We start from the raw sequence: 22,214 nt of genomic DNA, 5'->3' as shown, positions 1-22,214 counted from the left end.
CACGTGAGGGTGGAGCAGTGTCCAGGAATGTTCCAGTTGGTGATCAGCAGCACTGAAGGGAGTGTCAGGGCAAGTGGGGCTCCCCTGACATTTCTTCACCTGACGGGGAAGAGCCCAGAATTCAAACCTGAGCACCTGTTCTGAGGGTAGCCCCGAGAAGGATAGGAGGAGAATTCAGGCCTGGGTGTCCCTCTGGGGGTCCCTAGACACCCAGGGTGTCCCTCCCGAGGTCCCTAAGCACCCAGGGTGTCCCTCTGGGAGTCCTTCGCACCTGGGCTTGCTGCAGTCTCCTCATCCGTGTTCTGTCTCCAAGAGACGGCACGGCTGGGGCAGGTGGCGCGGGAGAGGGTAGTGGGTCCTGGCGAGCAGACGGAGAAACTCCAAGCCAGTGGCCAGCAATGCTCTCCAGCATTGTTCAGTTGAAAGAGGCATATTGGGTGGCTTCTGACTGTCGCCTGCCTCCTGCAGCCTTAGTAATGTCACCTGGTCCCATGTCCCTCCAGCAGCCGCCCCTTCGCAAAGAGCTAGCACACAATCGTGGGCGAAACAGTCAAGACTTAAAACTGGGAGGGATTTTCTTCCTTCTCTTGCTCCTCGGGCAGTTGGGATCAGACGGGAAGGCCCTGTGCCTCTCGGCGGGCCCGGCCGGGTGTAGGGCAGACCCCCAGTGGCCACTGCCCCCCCAACTCTGGGCCAGCACCTGCTCATCCCCTCTCGGTGCAGAGGTGCTGAACTGTGTGGCTTCATGTGGGAGTGAGCACCCAGCATGTCCTGCTCCACTTACCCAGGGGGCAGCAGGGCTCCCCAAAACTGATCTCTGAACCGCCAGGTTCATCCGTGAGCACAAGTGTGCTTCACGATGACGACTAATCTTGTTGTTTTGGGTTCAGGTTGGACCAGGTGTAACATCCCCCACAGCCCGGGTCCTGCTAACGCCTGCCTGTGTTATTGCTTCCAGGTCAGGGGTCACCACATTGCAAAGCTTGATCCTCTCGGAATTAGTTGTGTAAATTTTGATGGTGCTCCGGTAACTGTGTCTTCAAACGTGGGTGAGAATGCATCTGTAAACGCTAATTTTAATGTAATTTTACTTTTTTTTACCCCTTCCCTCTTTTTTTTCTCCTGTCCTCTTGTGTGTGACCCCTCCCTCGCTGGCCCGCTCGTAGATACGAGGGCACCATGTAGCGCAGCTGGACCCCCTGGGAATTTTGGATGCCGACCTGGACTCCTCCGTGCCCGCTGACATTATCTCATCCACAGACAAACTTGGTGAGGGTCTGGGGGCGGCCAGCGCCGCGCCGCCGCCCGGTGTCACATCTGTGGCGGCCAGGGTGTCTTCAGGCGCCAGGGAGAGACTCTGAAGTTTCCTTCGTTCTGATCACTCAATATTTAGTGCGTTTGGGACGAGTTACGTTTATCCCAGCTTTTCAGCCAGACAGTGTGAGCTCAATTGTGTGGGTCTCAAAATTGGAGAGTAAAATTTGGGGCAGAAAAGGTTTGTGGCACAGAGAAAAAGATGGCCTCGCTGGGCAGGCAGGTCAGAAGACATGCCGGAGGCCAGCTCTGCCGGCTGGGTGTCCAGATCCCGGTGGAGTGCGGCCTCCACCCCTCCAGGGACTCTTCTCGGGGCCATGGGCACGCGCTGTGCTCTTGGGCACGAGACATGGCTGCCTGTAGCGGGCGGATCCGTGCTGTGCGCTGGCTGTCAATCCGTAAATGCTGGTGATCACACCGAGGAAACTTTGGAAGGTGTCCCGGCATGCAGGGAGGCGTGTGTGTGGCGCTCGGGCACTTGCTGTCACACGTCCCCACCCTTCCTTTGCCACCGTGCAGCACAGGGCGCTGGGTTCACCCTGCAGCTTCCTCCAGTTAATCTGCTCTCGGTCACTGTGCCACTAACCTGTGCTGAGATGTGACTGATCTCGAAATGGCCAGGCGTCCACAGACACACTGTGCATGCTACTAAAACTGACGATTGCCTGCCTGCCTAATGCTGCCCTATCGGGGGGACGGAACCCACCTCCTCGAATAACGGTCTCCCGCACCGTAGTGTCCCGGCACCCCATAGGCTAGGTTTCAGACCGAATCGCTGCCGTCTCCACTGGAGAAACGCTGCTGGGGGTACAGGGCTTCCTCCCTTTCCTCTCCACCCTGCAGCACTCAGGCCCCACTCTACCAATGCTTGCCTGTCCTGAAGCCCTGGCTGGCGCCTCCAGTCCTCCCCAGGGAGTCCCCTCCAGGTGTGGAAGGCAGGCGAGCCGCCCGGGGCCAGCTGGGGGCCTGGGGCCTCTCTCCCAGAGACCAGTGAGGGCCTCGGAGGCTAGTGTTCCCAGACACAGGAGGTGGGGGCTGCCATCTCCCACCTGACACCGCATCCCATCTGGGGGCATCCGTGCTGGCAGGGTGCTTGGTATTAAAGTGGACGTTTTCTGCTGGTTATGGGCTCTCATCAGCACTGCAGGGAGGGGGGCGCGCAGCTCTGCTCTGCCCCATGTGAGGCTGGTCAGGCCAGGACCGAGCTGCATCCTGCGGGCTCCGGCACAGGATGCTTACAGGTCCCCCGGCTGGTCTGTGCAGGGTGGGAAGCCTGTGGACTCTTCAGTGTCTGTTCACAGCACTGGCCTGGGGCAGAGGCGGGGGTCAGGGCAGGGCTTACATCATGCTTTCCAGTTCTTTCTGGGCTGCTGTGGCCTCCCCTTAACATTCCATCTTAGAATAGTGTCCCTGGGCATTTGTGCTTGTGTGAAGTTGAGCATCAGCACGGAATAGTTGTGCTGAGTTCTTGCTTTACGTGCAAACACTGGAAATAAATCTGCAGGAATGTCAGTTTGGCACGTGCAGGTCTTCAGGAAAACAGCCGGTCCAGCCTGACTGCTGCTCATGGACCCAGGCACGGGCGCTAACGTGCCCATGGTCTCCTCTGGGCCACGGGCCTGGCCTCAGCACCAGCCCCCTTGGTGGGAGCGGCTGTGCACCTCCGTCTCCTCATCCGTGAGGCTGTTGCAGAATTAGATAAACTCGTTAGAATGCTGCCTGGAGCTTCCTGAGCTCCGTGGGAGTGTGAGCTAGTGCGGTGCTTAGCAGTCTTCTGACGTAAGTAGCTGTCAGACCTTGTGGTCACAATGAGAGCAACTGAGGGGGCAGGCAGCCTGGGGTCACACCAGAGTCAGTAGTGGTGAGGGAGCCCAGAGCCACGGCCGGAGTAGGGTGGCCTGCACATTCCATGTGGAGGTCTCGGGGACGCACCACCCAGTCACGCGGCAGCTTCCCTGGGCCTGGGACCCTCTCGCACCTCCTCCAGGCTGACCTCTCCTTGTGGAGGTGAGCACAATTTGTCCATTCTTTTATGGGGAAACCAAGGCTGGGGAGAAGCTCGCTCCACACACGTTTGAGAGCACGTTCTGCTGAAGAATCACGTGGGAGGGGGCACAGCGCTGGGCAGGTGTGGGCTCCGGAGGCAGATAGCACGCGGTGTCCCGTGCTGAACTCGTGTGCAGTGCCGGCATGGCTCGTGTCCACTCGGAGTTGTTTTTTTATTTTAAAGAAAGTGGATTATGTGAAATAGTTTCCACGAAGCTCTTGCCCCTTGGCCAGTATTGAGAAGGGGAAATGCTGGCCTAGGGTCTGTACCCTACCATCTCGTGCCTTCCAGCACCTGAATAAACAGGTACCAGTAGCCAGGCTCATACCCATCCCAGCAGGCTCTGTGGCCAGCAGTGCTCCTGGACAGCCAGGGCTCCAGGGTTATGTCGGATGTGGCGCACACAGAACACCGCCAGTGTGGCAGGAACGTTGAGGACATGATTATTTTAACTACGATTTTAAATTTACACTAATGTTGGTACAGTTTCTGAATGAGGCCACAGTTGGGTAGGTGATTACTGGGAATGGGGCACCTTTTCCCACCTTTTGTGGGGAGCCAGGTGTCCCAGGTGGGCCCCAGTAACGCATCTTCATCTGTGTCAGGTTGTACTGTCAACCCCACGTCTGTGGAGGAGAGTCGGGAGCGCTGACCTGAGAGGCCCCGGCACACGCTCCACCTTGAACCCCAGGGGAGGCTGTGGGGGGTGCATACAGGATTGGGTTTCCTAGTGAGGCCTCTTCTGCTTGGTGGGAAAGATGGATCAGGGTGTGACGGATGGAAAGGTCTAGACAGAGAGTCCTGTGGAGTCTGGGCATTGCCATCTTCGCTACAGACTGTGGACGCAGCCGCATTGCCTCGCCTGTGTGCGGTTCTGCCTTGGGGCTGGTGTTCTGTGCCCGCAGCCCTCGCTTCCTTCCTTTGGGTGGGGAAGGAGCCGAGTCACCCTCGCATGGTCTGGGGCACCCTCGGAGGGGTGGTTTACCACGGTGTGAGATTTAAACACAATTAAAGGGGGCCCGAGACAAAATCTGTAAAGAGCAGGGAAGAACCTCACGGTGCTGCTCCTGTTTGCCACCATTGTTCACATTTGAGTTCAGTGCAGGGCTGGGGTAGGGCGGGGGGGGGGGGGGCGTGGCTGAAGACCCCTCGAGCTCAGCTCCAGACCTGCACAGGAAAACTGGTGTGACGCTGAAGCCTGCCCCGTGAGCACTTTGGCTCCCTGCGCGTTTGCACAGAAGCGTTCACACTGTGAGTGTGCAGTGGAGCACTGTGAGTAAAGGCCACGTGCGCACCTTAGTTTGGAATACTTTATGCTGAAAAGTGCCGTCCGGCCTTCCTCACATCCAGACCACAGTCACAGTGGAAAGTTTGAAACGGTGAGAATCACCATGTGACACAGAGACAGAGTGCACAAATACGGTTGGACAAACAGGGCCCATAGACTTGCTGGTGCAAGGTTGCCACAAATGTGTCAACTTCTAAAATTTGTTAGACCGATCCTGTCTGTGAAGTCCAACAACGCGAGATGTGTCTGCAGTTACAAAGCCAAGTCAGAAGTGCAAGATCACGGCAGCACTGATGCTTGAGTGCATCAGTGGGGGACAGGGCCGCCCTGCCCATCTTTCTGGTCCTCCTGGTCCTCCCCATCTGTTCCAGCGATGGGGCCTCCCTGCCCATACTCCTGTTCTTCCTGGTCCTCCCCACCTGCTCTAGCAATGGGGCTTCCCTGCCCGTCCTCCTGGTCCTCCCCACCTGCTCCAGCAGTGGGGCCTCTCTGCCCATCCTCCTGGTCCTCTTGGTCCTCCCCACCTGCTCCACCACTCCACATCCCCCAGGGCCAGTTGTGCTCCCTTGATGGCCGGGGAGAATAACTAAAATAGAGTTGATTTTTTTGTCAACTTTCCTAATTTCAGAGCAACAGAGAACAATTCACTTAACGTTTAGGGACTGCCATGTGTGGCGTGCGGAACCACCAGACACCCGAGTGAAGAGCTGGGAATCAGGCTGGAGTCAAGCCAGGGCCACAGGGGCCGTGCCCTGCAGAGGTGTCCTGCTGGACGCCCCAGGGCACCGTGGCCAAATCCCAGCCTCTCCACGTCCAGCGTGGTGTCGCGTGTGGATAGCTAGGGCCCCCATGCACTTTCTGTAAATGACAACCAGAATGCCGCTGCCGCGCCACTCGCCTTCAGCTGGTGTCTTTGTTCACGTTTTATTTTAAAAAGACAAAGCTTTAAGTACAGATGAAACTGAACACGTTCACATAACCAGTACAGAGTGAACAAATGTAAACATTTCAGGACATTTCATGTGTTGCCTGTAGATTGTTAACAGATGTGGCCCCCTACATTTCCCTGTTGGGTGGGGGTGGCCGCCTGGTGTGGCCCTGTGTCTTAATTCTGAGGATAGAAGGAGAAAAATGAAGATTCTTTATTCTTGCCTCAAGCCGAGTATCCGCACTTCTGGGCAGAACTCGACGATCTGTTGTCTTAGGAGCCACCGGCTTTGCGGTCTTTGCTGGGTGCTGCTGTCCCTGTGGGTGGGGAGGGGGGCTTACCACCCAGAGCAGGGGTCCCTGCCTGCCCTGCCTCAGAGTTTTCACTCTCAGCCCCCAAGACGGCATCCACTGGCCTTCCTCTGCACTCCCAGGGCAGGGACCAGCTGCAGTGACTGTCAGTCAGGCCTGGGTGCCCCGCTGCCACGAACCTCCCCGGGCTCATGCCCCCTGCTGGGTGACCAGGGTCAGAAAAGTGCTCTGTGCGTCCAGACAAACGTGTGGGTTTTCGCCAGCGGCCCGGAAAGCGCCAGGAACGGTACAGGCACTGAAAAGCTTGCAGCGGGAGCCATGTGTAGGCCCCCTGGGTGGTTCTCTGCAGCCGGGCTCCCCCCGAGCTCTGCCGTCTAGCCAAGGGGGGGACCGAGGACCTGCATGTGTGCTCTAGGACCCATCAGAGTCTGGAGGTGTAGGTCTGGTCTGTTGCCTGGTGCTCCCGATTCTGAGGACGGTATGCTAGACATTAGGCCTTCTCCTTTTCTGTTCCCAAAGCCAGCTGGGTTGGGTGGGTCTGACGTCCCAGGAGAGGCCTGTGTCAGCCGCTTCTTCCAGACAGGACGGGACGGGTCGGGAGAATGTCTTGCCGCTACTGCGGTGGCTGGCCCGCATCCCTCCCTCAGGATCCCCTCACTCCTGCTCTTCCTGAGCGGTTTCCACACTTACCCCAGCAGCTCTCAGCCCCCAAGCCCCACCCTGTTCCCTTTTGGTGTCTGTCTGTGTGACGGTGTCTGTGCTCCCCGTGACCGTGGTGACGGTGCAGGGTTGGGGTGTCTGGGTCCTCAACTAACTCTTGCTGTCTTTTTCCTCCTGCGCTCACCCATGCCACCTCACTCTGCCTCTCAGACCTTGCAGTTTTCAAGGAACGACTCCGAATGCTAACCGTAGGAGGTAGGAAAACAATGAGCCTCTCCCCTTTCTTGAGCCGAGGACTTCATTTCAGCAGGATGTGCAACTTTTCCCAGCATGCCATTTGGGGAAAGTTGACTGTTGATTGTCCCGTCATTCGGCTGTCACCCAGCAGGGAAAGCCACTTCTGTGTCGTCTCTGTCCCTGTCCATTTTCATCTCCTGGAGTGTGTGGCCGCTGCTTCGCTGGGCTTGTCCGGTGCAGGTGGCCTGTGGCTCCTGCCGGGGCCGGCGGGGCCTGACGCCACACGGTGTTGTGCATGTCGGCTCCTCCTTCCCACCACCTTCCGTGCTGTGCCTTCCACGGGGCTCTGGATTCTTTCAGATTCTGCTTCCCGGGCGTTTTGGACAAGATCTCTCTTTGATCTTCCCGTGTGTGAAGGACACCTGAAGTACTGTAAACACGTACTTCATCGAGTAAGGAATCCTCAGTGACCTGTGCTTCTGGGCAAAGCGCCTTTGAGGAATCCAGAGTGAGGTGCTGGGGGCCATCTGCCTGTCGTCATCCCCCCACCCCCCACCAGTGGCCAGTCTTACCCACGCCAGCTGGCGCTCAGAGGGTCTCTTTTTCCTCCATTGTCCCATAGCTGTGACTCTCATCCTGATTGCACTTGTGAGATCGCTGTAGATTCACAGCAGCTCTAAGAGTTCACAGGGGTCCCCCATGCCGGTGTGGCCACACGTCACCTCGGGTCCTTCCTGCTGCCCTTCTCAGCCCCAACTGTTTCCCCTCCATCCCACCCCGTGGAACCCCTGGCAGCCACCACCCTGGTCTCCATTCCTGTGATTCATCATTTCAGGGTGTTATGCAAATGCAGTCATAATACGTCGCATTTTGGATTTGGCATTTTTCAGTCAACGTGATTTTTCTGGGTTTGATCCAGGCTGCTCTGTCACTCCAGCTTGTCCCTCCTTGCTGAGCGGCACCCCTTGCCATGGGCTCCCACCGTTGTGTCCACTCCTTACTCATTAAGGGACCTTCACGTGGTTTCCATTCTTTGGCTCATAGAGTCTTTTGAGAGGCAAAATTTTAAATTCTGATGAGGTCTGTTTGTCAGTTTTCCCTTTGATGGATTGTGCTTTCGTTGCCAAGCCTACGAACCTGAAGATTGTCTCCTGTGTATTTTTCTAGTGGTTTTTCTAGGTTTGCATTTTACATTTAAATCTGAAAAAAGGCTTGTCTGCGTTTACAGAGCGACTTGCTGACATTTTGGTAACGATGGTGCTAAACATACAGCTTGGTTAAAGAGATTTTCTGTCTTTACTCCATTGCCTCCCAGTCCATGAACGTTGTATGCCTCTCCGTTTATGTAGATCTTTTTTGATTTCTTTCGTCAGCTTTTTGTAGTTTTCAGCTTACCAGTTCTGTATGTGTTGTGTTAGATTTATACCCAAGACTTTTTTTCTTGTTAATGTTAGTGTCTACGTATCATTACCAATATCTAGAAACGGAATTGATTTTTGCATTTATGTTGTATCCTGTGGCCTTTCTGAGCTCGCTTATTCCAGGACCTTTTTTTTTTTTTTTTTTGTAGAGTATTTAGGATTTTCTGTGTAGATAATCATGTCACCTGACAATAGGAACAATTATTTCTTCCTTTCCAATCCGTGTGTCTTTTATTTCCTTTTCGTGCCTAATTGCCCTAGCTAGAACTTAGAGCACTGTGTTGAGTAAGAGTGCTGAGAATGTACATATTTGCCTTGTTTCTGGTCTTAGGGGGAAAGCCTTCAGTCTTTCATCACCAAGTATAATATCAGCCACGGATTTTTTTGTAGATGCTCTTTATCAAGTTGAGGAAGTTCCTTTCTATTCCTATTTTTGCTTATTGTTATTTATGAGGAAGAGTGAAAATTTTCTGTATCTGTTGATATAATCGTATGATTTTTCTTCTTTAACCGTATGGTAGATTACATTGATTGATTTTCAAATATTGAACCCAGCATGCATTGCTAGAACAAACTTCTCTTGGTTATAATTTTTTATACATATTCCTGCAACTGTGCATTTCTTGTATTTATATTAATGAGGGAGATTCGTCTGTAATTTTCTTTTTCAGCTGTCTTTGTCTGCTCTTTGTGTCGGTAATTCTAGCCTCATAAAATGAGGTGTTTTTTTTTTTTTTTCTTTTCTGTTTTGTTTTGGAAGAGATTGCATATATTGGTGTTCATTCTTTTTTAAACATTCAGTAGAGGGGCACCTGGGTGGCCCAGTGGGTTAAGCATCTGACTCTTGATTTCAGCTCAGGTCATGATCTCCCAGTTCGTGGAATCGAGCCCCATATCAGGCTCTGCACTGACAGCATGGAACCTGATTGGGATTCTCTCTCCCCTCTCTCTCAAAAATAAATAAACATTTTTTAAAAGTGCTTAAACATTTTCTAGAATTCTCAAAAAAAACACATCGGGTTTGGAGATTTCTTTTTCAGAAACTTTTTATTTATGAATTCAATATCCTTAATAGTGGCAGAGATATTGCAAATTATCTGTTTCATATCAGGTGAGTAATGCAGTTTGTATTATTCTAGAACTGGTTCATTTCATATGAGTTGTCAAGTATACGTTGTACATGTATAGAGTTGTTCGGAGTATTCCCTAAGTATCTTTTTTATTTCTGCAGGGTCTGTATTGATAGCCGCTTTTATTCCTGATATTGGTAATTTCTGTCTTTTTCTTTGTTAGTCTTATTAAAGGTTTGTCAGTGCTATTGATCTTTTCAAAGAACCAGCTCCTTGTTGCACTGATTCTTCTCTGTTGTTTGCTATTTTCAATTTCAGTTGATTTCAATTGATTTCTGCTTTTATCTTTATTTCCTTCTGCTTTCTGTGTGGGGTTTTCCCCCTCCTTTTCTAGGTTCTTGTGGTTAGAGCTTATATTACTGACTTAAGACTTTTTCTCTTTTTAGTGTGTGTGTTTACTACTGTAAATTTAGCTGTCCCACACATTTTGATATGTTGTATTTCTTTTTCATTCAGGTCATTGTATTGATACCCTTTAATACTTCTTCTGTGCTCTGTGGATTATTTAGGGTCATGTTGTTTCATTTTCAATAATTTGGAGACATTCCTTTTGTCTTTTTGTTACTGATTTCTAATTTGACTCATTTGTGGTTAGAGGGTGCACTCTGTTCAATTCCGCTAAACTTGTTGAGGATTTTTTATGGCCCAGGGTGTTGTCTGTCTTGAGTTCCATGGGCACTTAGAAAGAACGTGTGTTCTGCTACTGATAGGTGAAATGTCCTGTCAGTGCCCATTAGATCCTGTTGGTCGATAGTTGTTGAGTCCTTCTACATCCTTGTCTATTTACTTTTTCAATGAATTACTGAGAGAGAAGAGTTGAAGTCTCCAACTATAGTTGTGAGTTTCTGTTTCTCCTTTTGGTCCTCAGTTTTTGGTGCATATATTTTGTAGCTCCACTGTTGAGTGCATGTGCAATTAGGATTGCTGTATCTTCTAGGTGGATTGACCTATAGTTATGTCATGTTCCCTCTGTGTCTATTAACTTTCTTTGTTGTGATGTCTAATTTAGCTGGTAATAATAGAGCCACTTCTGCTGTTGCTTGGGTTTACATGATATATCTTTTTTCATCCTTTTACTTTTAATCTGCCTGTAAGATTATAGTCAAAGTGGATTTCTTAGACAAGCATATAGTTGGGTCCTGTTTTTTTGTTTGTTTGATTTTTAATCCACTCTGCCAATCTCTGTCTTCTAATTGGTGTATTTAGGTCATTTATATTTAATGTAATTATTGTTATGCTAGAGCTTAAGTCTAACTTCCTATTCTTTCTTTTCTGTTTGTCTTCTTTTTCATTTCTTGGTTCTTTTTCCTGACTTCATATGGATTTTTAAGCCTATATTTTATTTATTCATTTATTAACGTTTACTTACGTTTTTTAGTAATCTCTACACCCAATACAGAGCTCGAACTCACAACTCCGAGATCAAGAGTCATATGTTCTTCTAACTGAGCCAGCCAGGTACCCCAAGCCTACATTTTAAAATTTCACTTTTATTTATATATAGTATTTTTGGTCATATTTACATGTTTTTAGTAGTTTTTTTCTGCCTTTTTTGTGGTTGTCTAGGTATGATATTATATATATAGAACTTACCATAAGCTACTGGTGTCACCGTGTTACAAGTTCAAGTGAAGTGTAGAAAGTGCACCTCCCTGTACGTCCCTTTAGCTTCCCCATTTAAAGTAAAATTGTCTTGAATACTTACTCTGCCTACATTTAGAACCACATCAGGCAGGTCAGAGGTTTGGCATCACATCAAACCAAACTTAGAAGACCCAGGAGGAGAAGGAAATCTGGTTTGTTTGCCTGTGTTTTGCCTTCCATGTCCTGACTTCCTCCTAGTGTTTAAGAGCCCTTTTGACATCACCTCCTTTCTTTGTAGAGCACCTCCAATAGCCATTCCTTAGGTGACAGACTCTCTTCATTCCCTGTAACTGAGGATATCTCCATTTCCCCTTCATTCCTAAAGCGTGTTAAACCGGCACATGGGGTTCTAGGGAGACAGCTCTTTCCTCATGCTCTGGAAAAGTGTGCGGACCCCACTCTGCCCCCTTGTTCCTGATGCAAAACCCTCAGTCATGCAAGTGGTTTTTCCCTCCAGGTGAGGTGTCCTGGACAACTGCTACTTTTGAGACTCTTTCTTCATCTTTAATTTTGAGAAGTTTATGCCGTGTTTTGGCGTGGTTGTACTTGGGTTTCTTGTGTGAGTTCGTACCACGTCTTGAATCTGTGGGTTGAAGTCTGTGGCCATGTTTGGGGCATTTCAGCCATTATTTTCCAAGTCCCTTTTTTCAGCTTCCCTCTCCCTCCTCCCCTTCTGGGATTCATGGGCACAACACAGTCTCTTGTTTTATGTCACGTGTCTCCGAGGCTTTCTTCGTTCATTCCCCAGTCTGCTTTCTCTCTCTCTTTCACATTACTTCATTTCTACTATTCTGTTTTCAGGGTCCCCAGTCCTGTGACCCTAATTCTGCCCCTGAGCCTATCTGCCAGCTTTAACTCAGGGCTATTGCATTTTGCAGTTTCAGAATTTCCCATCTGGTCCTTCTTGGCGTCCCCAGTCTTTGCAGAGACTTGGTTCCCCACTGTCTCTGTCACATTCTCATTGCTCACCAAAGTCATCTGAGGACGGCTCCTAGGGAGCCCCCGCCAGGTAATCCCCAGTGTCCGTGCCACCGGCTGCTGGTGTCTGTTGCTTGTCTTTCTTCATTCAGTCTGCAGTGTTCTTGTTGTGACGGATTCTTTTATTGAGACCAGGACGTGCGGGTGTTACCAGACTTGGAGTCTCACTCGGAGCTCTGTGACAGCAGGGCCCGTCTGCACACTGCTGCGGCAGGGAGGGGCCGCCTCCTCACTGCCAGCTTGGGGTGCGCATCCCGGTCCCCACAGACCCCGCTGACACTAGGATGGGGAAGTGGGCTTGTGCACAACCTCCCGGAGGGAGTGAAGCCTGAGCTCCATCCTGGGCCTGAAGCCTTGGGACGGGCCCAGAGATTGGCATGCATGGCAGCCTGGCAAGGGTGTGGTCTGTGTGCTTGGGTAGAATAGAGCCGTCATTGTCAAAGCTCTCTGTCCTGCTCGGCTGCCCCTCTCCCGACCCTTTAGAGTGGCTCTGATTGGGGCTTTTTTTTTGTCTGCATTTGCAGGAGTTCACAGATCTCTGGTTCTTTGCCCCACATCTGGGGTATGGGAGCCCAGAAGCAAATCTGGGGACCTCACTGGCTGGTCAGCCTTCTTCTCCACCCTTTGACATTGTCTTACATTTTATGTAGGATGTCTGGGTTCTAGTTGCGGTTAGTGGGGAAGAGATACGAAGATGTCTGCTCCACCTTCCTGGAAACAGGTGTCTGAGGTTCCGTTTCTCACGTGAAGCAGGCTGGCCGTGCAGAGGCTCACTGGGACAGCCCCAGAGTGTTCAGATAAGGTGATGGAGGCAAAGAGCCGTGCTGAGGCCAGGGGCACTTTATGCTGAAAGGTCATGGCAGGCTGAGGGTCTCTGGGTCAGAATGTTCCCGAGAGTAGCCACGCCTGGTGTTTTCATCAGCTAGGGAGAATGCCCCTCTCCCTGCGCCCAAATGACTTTGGCTGCCCCCCGTGACTGCCGCGCGCTGGACTGTGAACGCCCAGAGCCTCCCTGGACCTATGCGATGGCCTGTCCTCATTCTTGGTAGAATAGCAGCAGGACACGGACGCATGGGGTCACCCACACCACTGCTGCCATTGCTACCCCCACGTGAAAAAGCCAGCAAAAAGTGTTTGAAAAACAGAATTTGCTTTGAAGACTTACAAAACGTGTGCAGAATTGCTAAAGACATAAAGGCTGTGGTTCCCATGGCAGCTTGAATGGGAACACCGGGGGACTCCTGGCCCATGTGCCGCCAGTGAGTCAGCTCTGGGGATGGGGCCTAGAAATATACAATTTTACAAACCTCCCAGCAGTTCAGACACACAACTGTATTTGCCGGAACTGCCTGAGTCCTACACTGGGCCGTCGCGTCTTGTTGCCACTCGGGTAGGCAGAAACCAGGAGACAGTCTGACCTTGCACAGCCAGGTGACAGAGACCGCGGCGCGCTGGCGTAGAGCTTCCCTGTCCGTCCTGGCATCTGGGATGTTGGTGTGAAGTGACCCTGCCTGCTGTGTCACCCGACAGTCTGCCAGGTCTCCTCCCGTGACACTTACCTTGACACGAAACAAGCTCGTCATGCCTGAGAAAGAGCCCTCCCTTCACATTTTTGTCAGTTTGAAATACACTTTCAGATACAGAGGCGCCTTGTGTGGTTGGCAACGTAGAAAATACTAGTGGTTAGTCAGCAGGTCCTTGCTGGTGTGGTACTGGGGGCACCTGTGCACTTCCACTTGCAGGATGGGTGCAGATGTGCGGTTCCTAGAAGGGAGGGACACCTTCATCCAGGGCGGCCGTGGCCCATGCCCTCACGCCCCAGTCCCCCGGTCCCCCAGCCCCCCCAGCCCCGCCCGCCACCTCCGCACACAAGGTCCTAGCCCTATTTTACACCAGTTCTTCAGTGTCTACCTGAATTCCTCCCTTAACTGCTTCTCTTTTGCTTTCTGATTAACTTACCCAGTGCCTTTCTAAGTCAAAATTTATGTCCTTGGGACCTTGAAGTACAGTGCTTCCTAAATTATGAAAAACTGGTTCACTGGACTAGTACACACATAATATGGACGTTTTTCCTGTTTAACTACCACACCAGTAATGTTTACAGCTGTTTGTTGCTAAAGTTTGTGTTCTTAGCTATAAGACATTACTTATTTTCATATATATCAGAGGTTTTTATGACTTTGCTCTTCTCTTTTCTCTCCCCTGGGGAGTCCCTTCCCCTTTCCATAAACTATGGCCCCCATGTGGCTGTGCCCCTCTCTCCTCACCATGCAGGATTCTATGGGCTGGATGAGTCTGATTTGGACAAGGTCTTCCACCTGCCCACGACCACGTTCATCGGGGGACAGGAGTCGGCGCTTCCTCTGCGGGAGATCATCCGGCGGCTGGAGGTGAGGGGGCACAGGGTGCGTCCACAGAAACCCAGTGCACCTGCTGCAAACCTGAACAGACAGGGGCTTCCAGATAGGGTGGGGCAGGCAGGGGGTGGGGGAGGGCCTCCAGATGAGGCAGTTGTTCGTCTTGTTTTCTGTTTGTTTGTTTTTTAATGTAAGGTAATGGGGAGCATTTTTGCTATTTTATAGATAAAGATTCATGCTTTTTATTTTTACAATCAACCATAGAAGAGAAAAAGCATTTCTGTGCGTCCCAAGCTCAGTGGCTTGCTTCGGGAGTGTGAGGTCCCCCAGAGCACGAGTTCCACCTTCTGGGCCCCGTTGGGAACGAGCCCCAGGCCACCCGGCAGGTCCCCACCCCAGACAGGGTCCTTCTGTGGTTTTCTTCTTTTCCTTCTCCTTTCTGGGGCTGGGCCTCACAGCCTGCTGCGCGCTGCGCGCGCACACACACACACACACACACACACACACTGGGGCTACACAGGGCTCTGCTGTTGGCTGCTGGTGTCCAGCCCCACGGTCTACACAGGGTGGGGGAAGGCTCCATATGCAGACACTGCCCATTCAGACAGACTGAGAAAAAAACTACCCTGCAGTGGGCTCCCCGCGGGTTTGTGCAGCCTTCTGGGGTGCTGCCTGGCACGCACGCTCTGAATCACGGGTGGCACCTGGTGTTCCTGGAATCCCCAGCTGAAGGACACCGGGCAGCGGGTCTCCAGGCTGGGCCCTAGAACCACCACTGACACCTCCATCCACTGAGCCAGAGCCCCAGCCCTGTGACTCAGGTGTGACGATGGGGACCCAACTCCAGCCGGTGGGGTCTGATCAAAATGCTCCTTTCAGTAGTACCACATGTGGCTACGGTGGCCTAGAAAGGTCTGAGTGTCTATTGGTGACATTGTCTAACTTGTGACAAGTGGCCTATGGCATCAGCACCTCAGTTTGGTCTTCGTCACTTCTAGGCTGTGGGGTAAAATGTAGAAACTTGGTGACCTGGTGCCAGCATGAGGGTGTGGACATGGGGAGGGGTGGGCATCAGGGAGGGGTGGGCATGGGGGACAGGTGAGTGTGGGAGGGAAGGGGGGGGAGGGTAGACATCAGGGAGGGTGGGCATGGGGGAGGGGTGAGCATGGCAGGGAGGGGTGGACATTGGGGCAGGGCGGGCATCAGAGAGGGGTGGGCATGGGGGACAGGTGAGCACAGGGAAGGGGGGGGAAGGTAGACCTCAGGGAGGGTGGGCATGGGGGAGGGATGGGCATGGCAGGGAGGGTTGGATATTGGGGCGAGGCAGGCATCAGGGAGGGGTGGGCATGGGGGACAGGTGAGCATGGGGAAGCGTGAGGGAAGGTGGACATCAGGGAGGGTTGGGCAGGATTGGCCAAGGCAATGGGCTTTTGGTCCCTCCTCTTCCTCCGTGTGCACCTTGACTGCAGTGTATAGACCCACTCTGTGCACACGTGGCCAGCAGCCACCTGTGGCGGTTGAGCACTGGAAGTGTACAGAGGATCTGAGTAACCTTTTAGTATTAAAGACCTGACCTGTTGATACTTCACTACATGGTCTGAGAACTCATTCAGCGCTATTAGAAAAATTTTAATTCCATGTGTGCTCATGTTGTGTTTCTCTGGGACATTCCTGACCCAGGCGCTCTCCTGGTCTAGACCCCAGAAACAGCACCCCTTGTAGACCTGTCCTCATCCAGATGAGCCTGTGCACGCCGCACCCCTGCCTGCAGGCACCTCAGCCATCTCAGAGCTGACAGTTTCTCCGGAAGGCAGGGACTGGACCAGTCGGCACAGGAGCTCATGCTGTGCATCTGCCCCTCCTTCCCTTCACAGAGATGGTCTCCAGTGGGGAGCTCAGCCCTCCTCCCCTGCCAGAGCACAGTGGAGATGTTCAGAGCCCTGTGCTTGACCTCCTCAGGCTGGAGTCCCCGGTGGCCCTGACCCCGGCGTTGGGAGGGAGCAGAGCCCCATGGCTCTCTTTCAGCCCAGGAGCCCACTCTTAAGGTGTGGGACCTTGACCATAGCGTGTCCCAAACCCAGGGTGCCCACATCCCCACCCCAGTGCCGTGCTCATGGTGGCCAGGCATTTGAGCAGACCTGCCTGCCTGCCGGTGGTGCGGACGTTCACGCACGCCTGTCCACACTAGGTTGCTGGCGCACGTGCGCTGCCAGAACCACAGGCCAGGCCCGGGGCCCCAGGGCAATACGATCTGCTTGCAGCCAGGGCCGCTTGGCACCTGTTTCTAGGGAGAGAGGCTGAGAACCACCCCTGAAACTCACTGCTGTTTCTCCTGGGGATGGAGCCAGGAACGGGAAAAACAAAACTGCGTCCAGGTCCCAGTAACCACGTGTCCCAGTTAGTAGCTCAATCCACACTGACCTCACTCCTTTCTAGTTTCTGCCTGATCTTTCCTTTGATCTTCTAAGTGTTTCCTCAGGGAAATTATGCCCCACAGGTGTGAGCAGGTGTCAGGGGCACCTGTCATTGCCCTCTTCCCACCTGTGCCCAGAGCTTCCCTGCCTCCTCCTTCCCCCTCCCCTCCCCTGCCCCCTTCTTCCTTCTCCATCCCTTTTCCTCTCTCCCTGCCCCCTTCCTCCCCCTCGTCCTTCTCTCCCCTGCCCTCACCCTCTGTCTCCCTTCCTCTTCTCTCTTTGTCCCCCTCCTGTTCCCTCTAGCCCCTTCTTCCTTCCTCTCCCTCCCTCTTCCTCTCCCTGCCCCTCCCCTTCTCCCTTCCCCTTCCCTCCTCTGCTTTCCCCTCCATCTCTCCCTCTTCCCCCTCCCTCCCCCTCCTTTCCCCTTCTCCCTGCCTCTCCTTCCTCTCCCTCTTCCCCTCCCTCTTCCTCTCTCTCTCCCCTTCCCCCCTTCTGCTTTCCCCTCCGTCTTTCCCCCTTCCCCCTCCTGTTCCCCCTCTCTCCCTCCCCTCCTCCTTCCCCTCCCTCCCCTCCTCCTTCCCCTCCCTCTTCCCTCTCCCTGTCCCCTTTCCCCCCTTCTTCTGCTTTCCTCTCCATCTCTCCCTCTTCCCCTTTCCCTTCCTGTTCTCCCCTCCCCCCATTCTTAACTCCTGACCTCCCCTCCATCTCACTCCCCCTCTCTCTGGGCCTTGAAGATTGTATTGAGACCCCAGGAAGACATTTTTGAAGCTGAGGGAGGAGGGTTCATGTTCAGAGGCACTCTGGGCTGTGTTACATGTTCTGTGGGTCAGCCTGGGCACCGTGAAGCTAGTGCTAACCGTGCAGTCAGGGAGGGCGGCCCAGCAGCCCCAGCCCCGGACTTCTTGCACCCTCTGTTATCACTGAGACACCCTCATTGACCTGGCTGATGAACCGATCCGAAGCACCAAGGCCCTCCCCAGCTCGCTTCCTCTTCATCCCCAGACAAGGTCGTCCTCCTCCTTGCTAGCATGATGGCGTGTATAGTGCTTGACTGTTATTTTGAGTTCAGGGCAAACCTTCCTTTGTTTCACAATCGTGGAGCAGTGTGCAGAGACGCCCACTCTTCCAGATGACAGGATCAAAGGGCTTGGGGCATGTCCCCGCCCTGCCCTGTGCCAGTAGGCTCCGTATCTGTTGTAAAAACCGATGGGGCACAGACAGAACTTGGTACTGAGTGCTTGGACGGTGTGGCTGTTGGAGACGTTTTGGGGTTCATAAAATCGCCCTGTTGCCACACCAGGTGCTTTCTTCTTTAGCTCATGTGTTGATTGGGGGTTTGCTCTCACCCTGAACTGGTGGAGGATACAGACGGGCCCGGGCCCAGGCCCCCCACCCTGAGGCTGGGCCCTCCTGGCCTTCCTGTGTCCCCCCCCACCATTTCCTGTCCAGGGAGCCCATGCTTCCCACAGGACACACGGCCTCCCTCCCAGTGGCAACGTTTGCACCGTGGATGGGATGCGTTCGCTCTGTTCAGGGCCCTTTGCTTTGCAATGTGTGCAAGCACGCTGCTGTAGGACCCAGCCTTCCCGGGAGGAGGCAGTCATTAAAAGTTGAATTTAAAACCTAAGCACCTGCAAATCTTAGGTGGCCATTGAGCTCCATCACCTACCAACAGTGTGGTCCCTTCTTTCTTTTGGCACCAGGCACACTCTGACCTTGGGCTCAGGGAGGCTATCTTCCCAGATCGTCTGGTCCCCTCGCAGGTGCCTCCGTCCTCCTGCCACAAAGGGAAGCACTGTGGCCCCATGGTTCTCGCTGCCCCTCCCTGCTTAGTGGGCACAGCGTGACCCCAAGGAAGCACCTCGCGGCCACACTGGCAGCGAGAGGGGGCTGTGGACCCAGGCCTGGCGCCACCCTGGTCTCTGCCCTGGGTCACAGCCGGCTCTGCTGCATCTGTTCTGGCCTCCTGGCTGGGTGGGCGGCCAATGGCCCTGGGCAAGCAGCCTTGATGGGTTCTGTGTGTGTGAAGCAGATGGCGTACTGTCAGCACATCGGGGTGGAGTTCATGTTCATCAATGACCTGGAGCAGTGCCAGTGGATCCGGCAGAAGTTTGAGACACCGGGGATCATGCAGTTCACCAACGAGGAGAAGCGGACCTTGCTGGCCAGGCTCGTGCGGTCTACCAGGTGGGGGCTGCGCTCAGGGCAGGGGGTCGCTGCAGGAGGCAGGGCTACAGGCCCTGCGAGCCGCACTGGCCCAGGTGACCTGGCTCTTCGGGGTGACTCGGTCCCTGTCCAGGTTTGAGGATTTCCTGCAGCGAAAGTGGTCGTCCGAGAAGCGCTTTGGTCTGGAGGGGTGCGAGGTGCTGATTCCTGCGCTCAAGACCATCATCGACAAGTCCAGTGAGAATGGAGTGGACTACGTGATCATGGGGATGCCCCACAGGTGCCCGCCCCGGTGACCGTCCCCATGAGCCTCCCCCATCCCCGACCATGTGGGTCCACAGCCGAAGGGGCTAGTGGAGCGTTCCCCATGGGCAGCGGCCTGTTTTCCGCCTTCCTGCCTCCTGCCACACCGTGGCCTGAGGTGCCCAGAGCAGCTGATCCCTGCTCACCAGTCTCTGTGTCCCAGGGGGCGGCTGAACGTGCTTGCCAATGTCATCAGGAAGGAGCTGGAGCAGATCTTCTGCCAGTTCGATTCAAAGCTGGAGGCTGCCGATGAGGTGAGGCCCCCACTTTCTCCCAGAAACGTCTGGCGCAGCTCAGCCCACATGGGATCCCCTCTCCGTGTGTTTCTCAGGACGGCCTCCAGGGGTGGGGGCTCCACCCCACTCCACCCCACTCACAGAGGACGTGCCCGGGGCCGTCCTCTCTGAGAAAAGAGGGACGGCCACAGGTCAGAGGCCCAGCAACAACCCCCAGGCCTCCTGCTGGGGGTCCAGGATGTGCCCCTTGGCAGGGGACCTCCTCCCGGTGCCATGGGCGGGAGCCGTCCTGGGAAGAACCTTTGCAGGTTGGGAGTCCTAGGACTGGATATAGCACAGCAGCCTGAGCCCCTCCCTCCAAGAGCCAAGACTGCTGTTTGTGTGTCAGGGTTCCGGGGACGTGAAGTACCATCTGGGCATGTACCACCGGCGCATCAACCGCGTGACCGACAGGAACATCACCCTGTCACTGGTGGCCAACCCCTCCCACCTCGAGGCCGCAGACCCCGTGGTGATGGGCAAGACCAAGGCCGAGCAGTTTTACTGCGGGGACACAGAGGGCAAGAAGGTAAGGCCGTGGGGGGCCGGCCAGGACGGGCTCACAGGCCCAGTCGTATCTCAGACCTCGAGTTTCTGGCATTTAACAAAGTATTCTGAGTGGACCTCAAGGGACCTGTATATGGTGACCCAGGCCTGCCTTCAGAGTGCTCCCTCCCAGGTGGTGAGCACAGGACTGGGCTGGAGGGGCCACTCACTGCTGCCATCACATCTGTGGTGAAGCTGGTCTTCCAAAAAAGGACCTTCTCTGGAGATGAAGACGGGCTAAGGTAGAGGCCTGTCGAGGGCACTGAGGGCAGAGGGGGCCGCTGGCCCAGGGCAACCTTTACACGAGTCAAGCTCATTACAGGTGGAGCCGAGCATTCATTTACTGGGTTTCGTGATTCAAAATCCCATAGGTTCACTAGTACCACACGCAGAGGGTGACAAGGGACATTGTTAGCAGTGATGAGTCTGGGCCAGGCATTGGCAACAGAAAGTGGTTCCTGCGCTGACGGATGCCCTGCAGACAAGGGGCAGGATGTGAAGGCCACACCCAGGGGCTTAGGGGCCTGGGCGGTGCCGTACACACTCCAGGTGGAAAGGGACCCCATGCAGCCCCTGGGACCGGCAAGAACAGGGTGGCCGGGGAGGGATGGGGAGGAGGCCAGCATGACCATTGCCTCCAGCATTTCCATTGTCCTGGACTAGGACACTCGCTGGGGCGTTGGGAGCCGAGCAGGGAGCAAGATGGCAGGAAGCTCCATGTGGTGTCCTCGTTTGTCCCCAAAGTAGCACTCAGTGGGAGTGCTGGGAGCATCCTAGAGAGGGAGGAAACTGGCAAAAGCTGTCAGGCACAGCTAACGTGCTCCAGGCGACGGCACTGATAAGTCCTGCCGTGCAATGTGCGGCCAGGAGAGGCTCCGGTCTTGGGGAGCGCTGCTGCCCAGGCGTGAGCCCGCACCCGCCTCGGCCGTGAACCTAGACCCCACCGTCTGCAGTTTCTGTTCCACTGAGGATGCCGGGCTGGGGTCTGTTACACCACATCACTCGGCGTTTAAGAACAGTCATGTAACCTCTGTTGGCGTGACCAAGGCAGAGTCTGGCCCTATTGGCCCTTTGGGTGTTTGTGGGAAAGCAGCCCCTGGTGTAGAGGGGTGGCTGCCCTGAGACCCGCTCCTGTCAGGGTCCGTGTGGGACACCGGGGGCTGTCAGACACCAGGAACGCTGGGCACCTGTGGCGTCAGCAAGCAGCACCACGCCGAAGGAGCCTCTGGGACAGCCGTGTGGCTTTACCAGTTCAGGAGAGACAGCACGATGGGAGGAGGGCTCCCATGACCTTCCCCCCAGCTGCACCAAGCAGGCCCCTGCACAAACCTAGCACCATGTCCACCATTCCCCTGTCCTCGTGAGCATCCGGAGGCAGGACACGCAGGGTTCTGTTTAATAGATCTAGATTTCGTCCCCAAGAAGGACGTCGCAGACCTTCCCTTCCTGCCACTGAGGACAGACACACGGGAGGTTGTCAGGAGCAGGGGCGCTGGGGATATGTCGAGGAGGCAGGAACAGTGTCTCATGGTGCAAGAGGTGCTCACAGACATGCAGGGAGGAGAGCGCGGGGCAGTGTTGCCATCCTGCCAGAGACACGGACACCAGGAGACACCCTTGTGCGCAAATACTAATCTTGGATCCCGTGCTTTGCTCAAGGACACGGGCTCCCAGAGAAATGTGGTTCCAGGCTGTGCGGGGGCCACACAGCGTGAGGCTGAACCTCGCCCGGCCAGAGAGCAGGAGGCACGGGAGCCACAGAGCCCATCCAGACGGCACAGGGCTCCCATGCCAAATCTGGGATGGTGGGCGCCACGGAGTCACTATCACACTAATCGTTTACAGTCTCCTGGACAGACTAGGGCTCTGTGAGCCCGTGGTGCTTCCCAGACGGACTAGGGCTTCCTGAACCTGCAGTAGCACACGTAAAGGGTGAGAAAGGAAGGCTCTTCTGGAACCCCAGCAAACACGCTGGAGCGACCACAGCCGGGCAGAGTTTGATGAGGAGCGGGGTACTGAGGTCCTCACAGAGGCCGTTCTCATGACACAGGGGAAATGCTGAGTGAATGGGGGACACAGTTGGATGAACAGGGGACACGGCTGGGTGAATGGGGGACACAGATGAGGTGTCCTGGCACAAAGGGCGCCATTCCTGAGCCTGTTCATGAAGCACCCCAGAACCCCGGGCCTGTCTG

At 54.3% G+C, this 22,214-nt stretch overlaps 1 protein-coding gene across 5 annotated transcripts in view; it reads left to right on the top strand.

The window, feature by feature from the left end:
* OGDH (oxoglutarate dehydrogenase) overlaps positions 1-22,214 on the top strand; it is a 64,609-nt gene that overhangs the window by 26,036 nt on the left and 16,359 nt on the right. For 2 of the 5 annotated variants that reach the window (XM_027046051.2, XM_053218775.1), the window contains exons 4-10: positions 1,167-1,269; positions 6,759-6,803; positions 14,233-14,348; positions 18,762-18,916; positions 19,029-19,175; positions 19,362-19,452; positions 19,823-20,002. In XM_027046051.2, the coding sequence (XP_026901852.2) occupies positions 1,167-1,269; positions 6,759-6,803; positions 14,233-14,348; positions 18,762-18,916; positions 19,029-19,175; positions 19,362-19,452; positions 19,823-20,002 (837 nt within the window). Of the gene's footprint in view, positions 1-958; positions 1,050-1,166; positions 1,270-6,758; positions 6,804-14,232; positions 14,349-18,761; positions 18,917-19,028; positions 19,176-19,361; positions 19,453-19,822; positions 20,003-22,214 lie in introns of all 5 variants that reach the window. The other 3 variants (XM_027046052.2, XM_027046053.2, XM_027046054.2) reach the window with 3 other exon arrangements.

This window comes from Acinonyx jubatus, chromosome A2 (genome assembly GCF_027475565.1).
Source record: "Acinonyx jubatus isolate Ajub_Pintada_27869175 chromosome A2, VMU_Ajub_asm_v1.0, whole genome shotgun sequence".
NCBI classification, from domain to species: domain Eukaryota; kingdom Metazoa; phylum Chordata; class Mammalia; order Carnivora; family Felidae; genus Acinonyx; species Acinonyx jubatus.
The sequence above is the reverse complement of the archived record's forward strand: the minus strand, read 5'-3'. Positions and strand labels throughout refer to the sequence as shown.